Here is a 9,414-nt window from a genome sequence, read left to right as displayed (position 1 = left end):
GTCCAGCCGTCCATCCATCCTCTGTCCTGTGGGGTGAGTGCCCATGGCAGGGGCCTCCAGCCTGTCCAGCCGTCCATCCATCCTCTGTCCTGCGGGGTGAGTGTCCACGGCAGGGTCCTCCAGCCTGTCCAGCCGTCCATCCGTCCTCTGTCTGTCCCGCTGGTAGTGCCTGAACTCGCGGTTCCCAAGAACAAGAACCTACGAACTTCAGTGACGAGAAGGCAGAGGTTCAGAGAGGACCCAGTCAGGCACGGCGCCCCACTGGAAGAAGGGTCTGCTGGGGAGGGGCTGGGTATGGAGGACTGGCTGGCCTCCAGCCCTCTGGGGTCTGGCCGCGGGGTGGTGGGCAGCTTTCTCCTCTGCCCAGGCTCCACTGTGGCCCCATTTTGCAGACAGAACATGGAGGCTGTGGATGATGGGCTGCCTGCGGGGTCTACCCCATGCTATGTCTGACCTCATGCCGCTGTCCCCCAGCCCTGCCCCTTCCAGGCCGGTGCTCTTGGCCAAGGCCCAGCACTGGGGGTGCTTCCTGGTGGGCTTCTGCAGACAGGCCAGACAGCTGTCCCTCGAGGCGGCCGTGGCGGCCACCAGCAGCAGGAGAAGCGAGGCCACCACCACCTGGCAGCTGCCTATGGAGCCCCATATCGCTCTTCACCCCATACTTTTCCAAGGAAAATGCGGTTAGACACAAACCACAGACTTGCGAAGGGGCCGTCTGGCAGCACCCAAGTCTCCCGTCAGCTGCCAAGGGCCCAGAGGGGCTTCGCAGGGCAGGTGCCCTCGGGGGGGGGGGGGCGCTGGGCGGGCACAGCGTGAGGGAGGTGGTGGAGAGTGTCTGGGTCAGTCTGTCCACGTGGAGGAGGGCTGTCCCAGAGTCTCCATCTTTAGTGGCAGGAGAGCCCAGGGTGAGTCCCCAAGGGGTGGCTGGCCTGGTGGGAGGTGGCACCCCAGACCAAGCTCAAACCCACAGATGTGGGATAAGACATGGAAGCACACTGGCCTGAGACGTGCACCCACGCCCTCCCCACCGCGTCCAGGAGGCTTCCTCCAGGTGCACTGCCACCTGCCCCGGCATCTGCTTCTGCGGGCAGGGCTGTTCCCTGCATGTCTGCTGGGTCACTGCCACAGACCCCACCCAGGACACTGTCTGTGGCTTCTCCGTCTCCTGCCCACTGGGAGCGGCCAGGCCATGTGAGCAATGGGCTTCCCAGGTCTGAGTGAGGGTCTCCGAAGGTCCCTGTAAACGTGGGCACTTGGGGACCTTCTTTCCACATCCAGTTCACAGATGGGTTCCACACAAGCCCGGGGCTGCGGAGGGGGCTCTGGGCACCGCTGATGCAAAGCGCCCCCATGTTCCCGTCTCAGAGCCAGGAATTTGCCATCTGGAGCCTACAGGGCTCTGTCCCTCCTGCCTCTGCCGCCTGCTCCCTGGCAGGGGTGCCGGCCTTGCACAGCAGTGCCCAGGGACAGAGATCTGGATGACTCTGCTCCTGGCGGGTAGGGAGGAGGGCTGGGGACGGCCAGTGGGGCGCTGGCTGACTTTCCACACCTGCTTATGCCTCTGTGTGTGTCTGGATGGGCTCCACACACACCCTCTGCCCAGAGAAAGTTCCTCACCACCTGAACCCAGCACCGGGCAGAGAAGACCAGGAGGGACAAAGGCCTCCTACCCTCCCAACTCTCCCCAGGTCAGAAAGCTGACTTCCAAGCCTCAGGGGCTGGATGCCACGGAGACATGGAGACGTCTGGACAGGGGTGTCCTATGGTGCAGCATCCCACACACTTGGAAGGAAACGGAAACTCCTGCTGCGTGCTCTGGGCTCCTCCCTCTCGCTCTGCTGCAGGAGACGTGCTACCGGCTCCCAGAACGCACCAGGGTTGTCCCCACCTCGGCTTCTGTCGAGTCAGCCTGGGGCCCCCCTCAGAGCACGCCCCAAGGTCACAAGAGATGGACAGGCTGACGGGCCAACAGGAGAGGCCCCTGAGGTTTTCCTGGCCCACTCTGCTGCTCTGCCCGGCCTCTGGGAGCTGCTCCCCAACAGAAGCAAAAGGGGCCGCAGGCGGGTCCCACCTACTCTGCCAGCACCCTGCCCCATGTCCGCTGGCGCTCAGACCTTGCAGCAGCCAGAAGGAGCCACCATCGCCGGGACTCAGTGTTTGGCGGAGCTGCCTTCTCCACTCCCGCCCCGCCAGGCCTCGCTGCTTTCCCCAGAGTGGGAGTGACCTGAAGTGTTGCCCTGGAGAAAGGCTGGCAGCCGCTCTCCCTCCCCTGCCATCCTCCTCAGGACCCGTGGCCACCACAGCCTCAGGAAGCCCCAACACAGCCCCAACAGCACGGAATGCCAACCTTGCCTGCCAGGATCCTCCGTGTGCAGGGATGCCGGCCTCACCTGACTGCCGGGACCCTCCGTGTGCAGAGCCCTGGCCTGGACTCAGCCTCCCGGACACCGCCCAGAGCTGGTCATCGCCCTTGGGGCGGCTCAGGCGTCTCAGAGACACATGCAAACTCCACCTGACCCCATTCCAGAACCCTCTTTCAGCCCGTGCTCTCCCATGGACCCCTCGGCCTCCAGCCCAGGCCCGGTCAGGGGCTGCATCACTGCAGGCACAGCCTGCACAGACACCGGTCAGGTCCCAGAGGCTGGCGTTACCCTTGGTTGCTGGACACTGGGGGTGTGCCCCGCCAGCATCGCCTACTCCACGTGGACCTGGCCTCCGGGGCCGCAGGTGGCTTTGCCTCACCTCTGTAAGGCAGGCGAGGAGGGGAGAGGGAGCCCCCAGCAGGCCCCAGGCTCCAGAAATCCCCTCTTCCTGCCTTTCTCAGAGCAGCCCTGGGTTGTACAGTGTCTTCCCCAAACACTGCTTTTAAATGAAAGGAGGTGGGGAGGGGCTGAGCGGCTCTTTCCTGGTGCCCGTGACCTCCTTTCATTCCTGAGATCAGGACGAACGTCACTCCTGTGAAATGTGAGGCCGGTCCAGGTTTGAGCGCAGGAGCTGTGGGCAGGGGCTGAGGGCCACGCGGAGCCACGCAGGGCCCCGGGTGAGGCCACTCACGTGGGCTTCGTGACCACCAGGACATGTCCCCAGCGCTGTCCATCTGTGGATGGGCGAGGAGAGGTGCGTGGCGCAGGAACACCGTGGCTGGAAGCAGCCCAGGAAGCTGAAGCCCCAGACACGGCGGAACCCGACACTGCGGCCCACGTGGCGCCTGCCCCAGAGCCCAGGCCGCAGTGACCGAAGGAGCCAGCACAGCCCGGCCTCCGGCTTCAGTGGCGACTTACCTTGACTTATTGGGGCATCACCAACTGAACCACCCAGCCCTCCTCTCCCAGCCACCGCCGCTCTGGCTCCAATATCTGGACCCCCACCGGGTCCTCAGCTGTGAGACCCCATAGCCCAGACAGCTCCTGCCGGGACACAGGCCACTGTGGGTGTCCCCTAACCCCTGTGCAGACCCCTCGTGGAACTGTTCCATTCATAAAAGCCTGCCTGGAAACCCAGGGCAGTGTCTCCCTCGCCCAAGTGAGAATCGTCGCACACACGCAGTCCGCCTTAGGCCTCTGCAGGGCCGTCTCTGAGGCCGGGGTGTCCACTTCCCTGGCACATCTGGCAGGGCCCTCACCCCCATCCAGGTGTCCCCGAGTGGCCCTTGGCAGTCAGGGGGACAGTGAGGTGCAGTGGTGATGAGCCAGGACCTCACGCCGCCTGCCCAGCCTCCTCACCCTCCTGGGCCTGGTGCTCCTCGGCCACGGGAGGTGATGGTTCCTCCCCGAGAGGCTTTGGGATAAGTGGGGCAGGCCTGGGCCCGGGAGCGGCCCTGGGGCACAAGGAGAGCCCCATGGAGGCTGCTTCGAGGCTCTGAGGGGACGCGGCTCAGGGGCTGCTCCAGGGGCTTCTTCACTCCTGGCTCAGGCTGCAGGAATCCTGCACTGGTGGGGCCTGTGTTGCTCCTGCACACCGAGGGGGACTGTGATGTGGTCACAGGCTGGGCATCTACCTCCTGGTTCTGGGGGCTACTGGGTTTAGGGTGGGGGCTGGGCTCTGCCCCTGCTCCCTCAGGACTGATGGGGCCAGTCCCGGGGCATGGGCCCAGCTGCCCTCTGCTGCCCAGGAGCTGGAGCTAGTGTGCCCGACCCCACAGCAGCCCTGCCCAGGGCACCCTCCTGGCTGGGGCAGCACTGATGCCCACCTGGGCCTGTGTCCCGCCAGCCACGGTACTGGCCCAAGCCCTGGACAGGCTCTTCCACAGCCAGGAGAGGCCAGCACCCCCCAGCACCGCCACACCTGGGAGGCCACAAGCCCCCTGCACCCAGCGGGCAGGGGGATCCCCCCAGTGCCCGACCTTCTGCCTGGTCTCCAGGGCCCACCTCGCAGGGCCAGAGTCAGCAGGGGAGGGCAGGGCCATCAGCCGAGCCCAGGAGGAAGACGCTGGGCTTACCTTGTCGTCCGGGCCGCTCTCGCTGTCGCACTGCAGGAACAGAGAGACAGAAGTGAGTCAGAGCCACACCAACTGGTGTCACCCGCTCGGGGCATGGTAGCAGCCAGGCTGCAGGGGCACGGGGGGGGGGGGCGGCCCTGGCTGCTGCCAGGAGAGGGAGGTGCCAGCAGGCCCAGGTGGTCGGGGTGGTTAGGAGGAACCTGGGCCAGGGCCCGGCGCTGCACCAGAAAGACCTGGATCACAGCCCTCCAGGTGGGATGGACAATGGGGCACAGCCAGGCCAACTCACCAGCGGTGGGGACAAGACCGGCCCGGCAGCCTGAGAGGAGCCCTCACTGGTCAGACCCTCAAAGCAGGGCAGCCATGAAGACCCCCATCCCAGGCCAGCCAGAGCCTTCCTCACACCAGGAAGGAGGGCAGCCTCTGGCCCAGGACAGCCCCGCTGTCCCCAGTGACCCCCCGACGGGATCGATGGCACCACATGGGCTGGGAGATCCAGGCACCCCAGCTCCTCATGGTGGGCAGAGCCTGGGAGCCTCTGGGGTCAGGACAGCCGGGGGCTGAGGAGGGGCTGGCAGCACACAGAGGGCCACGGCCACTCAGGGTTAGACACTGGATGCCAGCACCGTCTGTCAGTTTGGCTGGTTAGGGTGGGGGTGTGATAATCCTGAGAAAAAATCCGCTTTCCATTTTCAGTGAGCAAAGCTTTACCAAGAACACACTGACTGCAGTGTCCCCTAAAAATCAAGAGGAAAAATCCCTTCCTGGCAACTGCAATTATGAGGTATTCACATCAAATGAACGACATGCTGGAAAATAAACCCCCAGTGCATGGAGGGTGGCGAGTGCCAGCCGGACGTGTGGGCAGTGCCCTCCTGTGTGGAGCCCTCTGGATTAATGCAGGTAATCGAACGCACAGCCGCCCTCCATGTCCAGCCACAGCTGCAGAGTTTTTGGTGACGGAGTTCACGGCACAGTGTGAAACGCGCTTTACAGACACTCTGCAGCCAGAAAGGGCTGCTCCCAGGGCGTGACAAGTCACACTCCAGGTGACTCCTACTGGTGGGACCCCGGCTGGGACCCCTGGGGAAGCTGGGCAGCTGGGGTGGGCCTGTGGGGGGGAGTCTCCTGAGGCTGACAGGCTGTCTGTCCTGGCTGTGCGCTGCCCTGGTGGGCTGGGCTGAGACCCCCGCGGTGCATGTTCCTTCCCACACAGAGGAGGAAGGTGTGAGCCGCTTCTGGCTACACAGCTGTGGCCAAGCCCTCTCCTAGGGTCCCTCCTGGTGTGGCCTTTAGGATGAGAGGCAGAGGAGAAGGGCCTCAGTCCCACCGGCACCTGCCCAGCTGGGCCCACCACACAAGTACTGAGGGCTCCAAGTCAGAACCAGGCCCGCCCCGCCCCGGAGGCTGCAGGTGCGGAGCTTGCCAAGGGCTGGGCACAGGACCCTGACATGCGGACCAGCTTTGCTGGTGGCCCTGGGCCCCTGGAGGCCTCCATCTCCCCTGCTGTGATATGGGCAGGCCTTGGTGTCTTCAGAGGAAAGTATGAAATGGAACTGCCGAGGCTCAGCCAGGAGCAAAGGAAGCAAAAACCAGGACTTGGGGCAGGGGAGGGCCCAGACCAGGCACACAAGCTCCTGCAGGGAGCGCAGGGGAGGGGAGGAACATGCCGGAACATGCCAGAACATGCCAGGGCTGAGAGGACCAGAAGAGGGCAAAGCAGGAGCCGAGACTGTGCCGAGGGTGCCCTCTGCACACGGGGAGCCTGGGGAGGGCAGAGAGGGAGTGCGCCCTGGAGGCAGGACAGGAGGCAGCCCCTCCAGCATCTGGAGGCCTATGGGGGCATCAAGTGCCCTCTGACCTCACAGTGGGACTTCTGGGGACCCCCAGGAAGGCCTCTCCCTGCTTAATTTGCGCTGCAGAGCCTTCGACTTGGAAACGGCAATCCCACCAGACTGTCGGGTTCCGGCCAATCAGGCCTTGAGAGCAGCTTGACACTTGAGGCCACATGGGTGCATCCGTGGCCTAGGGGCCACCTGCCCAGTCCGGCCTCTGCTCTTGTCCCTGCACCCAGATCCCTGCTTGAGCCTGGGTTGGCCCTGAGACCCATGGGCTGGAGCCAGCAGCTCTCACAAGCCCAGACCTAGTTACAGATCTCCCCATGGGTTTCAGGTCTGTGACTGGACCCAGCCAGGCCGACCGCACAGGCGAGGGTTTAATGTATCCAACAGCAAGGAGGCAGTGAGGGGTGCTTTCCAGCAAGCACATGAATCCTCTAATTAACCAAACAGCACGGCACTGTCAGACAGCGCAGGCGGGGCTGAATTAATTCATGTTATTAAGTCCTACTGAATTAATGTTTAACTGCAGTGGAGTCGGCATGGAATGAGGCAATTAATCAGGGCAAGGAGGAAAAGGAGAGACACATGTCTCTTGGGAGCTGCCCGAGTGAGGCGACCTCTCACGGGGCTGGGGCTGGGGCTGGGCTCAGTGGCCCAGGGAATATCACCCTGTGTGGGTTTGGGATAGGCAGGAATGCCTGGGAGCAGAGGACAGACCTCAGGCCCCGAAGGGACATGCTAGGCATGGTCAGGAGGCCAAGACTCAGGCTCCAAAGACGACGCCGGCTCCGTGCTTCACTGCCCCACACTGGGCGAGGCCTTGAGCTCTCTGTGTCTCAGTTTACGCTTCTGTAAATAGGAACAACTTACAGGGTTCTCCCTTACAGCTCATAGGGTTATTGTGTGGCTGAAATAAGTGAATATGTGCAAAGCACTAAGGCAGTGCTTGATATATAGTCGGTACATTACACACATATGACGGTATCATCACCACCATCATCATCCTCATTGCCATCACCATTACCCTCATCACCACCATCACCATTACCCTCATCACCACCATCACCACCATCCTCACCATCACCAACACCACCATCCTCACCATCACCATTGCCACCATCACCATCCTCACCATCACCATCACTATCACCATTGTCACAACTATCACCATCACCGCTGTCATCACCATCTTCACACCACCACCACCATCCTCATTACCACCACCATTATCACTGTCGTCATCGTGTCACCATCCTCAACAGCACTACCATCACAATTATCTTCACCACCATCACCATGATCACCATCATTACCATCACATCATCCTCACTACCATCTTCACCAGTCACCATCACATCACCTTCATCCTCATTACCATCTGTCACCATCGTCACCATCATTGTCACCATCCTGTCACCATCACCATCGTCACTATCCTCACCATCGTCACCATCCTCACCATCATCACCGTCCTCACCACCATCATCGTCACCATCATCGTCTGCCCACAAAGCCAAGACTGAGAAGATGCCATCTACCCTGGAGTAGGTGAAGTCTTAGTCTGGGAGTTTTAGAGTCTCTCAGGCCTGGCAGTGCTCATGCTTGTCTATGATCCTGACGGCCAAGGCTGGAAAGGTGAGCCCTCCTGCAGCCACAAGGAGACCCTGACATCAAGTCTTTCCTTCTCTACTCGTCCTGAGCTCCAATGGCAGCCAGCAGGCAGCAGCTCCCCGTACCATGGTCTGCCAGCCTACAAGGCCCCTCTGAGTCTATCTGGCCTCACCATCCAATAATGGCCCTCAAGACCACTTGTCAGTGCTTGTTCTCTCCACCCATGCCCTCAGTCAGTCCGGTTTTAAACCGCGCCAAGGCTCGGGGCCCCTAGACTATATAAACCCAGGTGCCTGGGATGGGAAGTAGCAGTCAGGTGATTCTGGTGAGTGGCCACGGGGACAGCCTCTGCCCCCGAAACACTGGGCTCCCTTCCTTCCTCCTGCCCAGGGCTCCGGCCCTCACGCCTAAGGTGTGGGGTGGCCAGAGGGAGGCACCTGCCAGGGGTTCCAGACCACTCAGCAGCGAGGGTCAGAGGCCAGGCGTGAGCCAGGGCTCCCCACCCTAAGCCCACAGCTCAGCTCCCCCAGGCCCTGGGCAGCTCTATGTGCCCCACCTCCATCCCGAGCTGGGTGTGAGAGCTGCGGTGGGACTCGGAAGCTCAGGCACCTGTTTCTTCCTCCATGACAGTGGGTTCCCCGACCACCCCAGGGGCTACTGCGTGTCACCATACTCACAGATGTGACTGAGGTGGGGACGCCTAGCGCCTCCAGGCTCCATTAGCAGCCTTCCCAGACCCTCACCCGTGGGTGGACAACGGCCTTGAGACGTGGCTTTTAAAGCCACGAACTGGTTTGGTTTGGCCTGATTTGTTTTTTAAAAATTGGCTGCCAACATTTGAACACCTAGAGACTTCTCATGAGCACCAACGGCTGCTTCCTGCTGAAAACAGGAAACTGCATCCCCACATGCCAGCTCCCTGTGGGCTCCTGACACCTCCCCCAGTTTCTGGGCCCCAGCCCTGGGGTGTCAAATGCTGGGCACAGCCCAGAGTTAACATGCACCCTGGAGCCCGGTCTGGGTGGGTCCTGGCCCCATTGTTTCGCGGAACCCGGTCTGGGCCGGTCCTGGCCCCACTGCTTCGCGGAACCCGGTCTGGGCCGGTCCTGGCCCCACTGCTTCGCGGAACCCGGTCTGGGCCGGTCCTGGCCCCACTGCTTCATGGACACTGGACACCGTGGCAGAGGCCTCTTCACTTCTCCAAGCCTCGGTTTCCTCATCTGCAGAGACAGTGGCACCTTCGTGGGGCTTCTGAGTTGGAGGATGCAACATGTGTGGCAGGCTCGGGACAGCAGCCGCTGGTGTCCAGGCTTCATAAATGGGAGCTGCCATCAGTGTCATCGTCACTGTCACTGTCACCACCACTGCCACCAACCTCTCCCCCTTCCCCCATCCCTCAGAGGCATCTGAGCCCACCCCACAGCCGGGCATGGGCCCTGCCAGCTGGCAGTGCACTGTTGCTACCCGAAGAGCCTGGAGGGAGCTTGTCCCCCATCACCCAGGCCTCCCCGCAGGGAGCTTGTC

At 62.3% G+C, this 9,414-nt stretch overlaps 1 protein-coding gene across 1 annotated transcript in view; it reads right to left on the bottom strand.

Annotated features, from left to right (window-relative positions):
• FBRSL1 (fibrosin like 1) overlaps positions 1–9,414 on the bottom strand; it is a 107,175-nt gene that overhangs the window by 36,223 nt on the left and 61,538 nt on the right. Inside the window, exon 5 of the mRNA XM_026449525.1 lies at positions 4,343–4,468. Coding sequence (XP_026305310.1) covers positions 4,343–4,468 — 126 coding nt within the window. The remainder of the gene's footprint in view (positions 1–4,342; positions 4,469–9,414) is intronic.

The sequence above is a fragment of the Piliocolobus tephrosceles genome, chromosome 10 (genome assembly GCF_002776525.5).
Source record: "Piliocolobus tephrosceles isolate RC106 chromosome 10, ASM277652v3, whole genome shotgun sequence".
NCBI classification, from domain to species: Eukaryota; Metazoa; Chordata; class Mammalia; order Primates; family Cercopithecidae; genus Piliocolobus; species Piliocolobus tephrosceles.
Note: the sequence above shows the minus strand (reverse complement) of the source record. Positions and strands in the feature narration are given on the sequence as shown.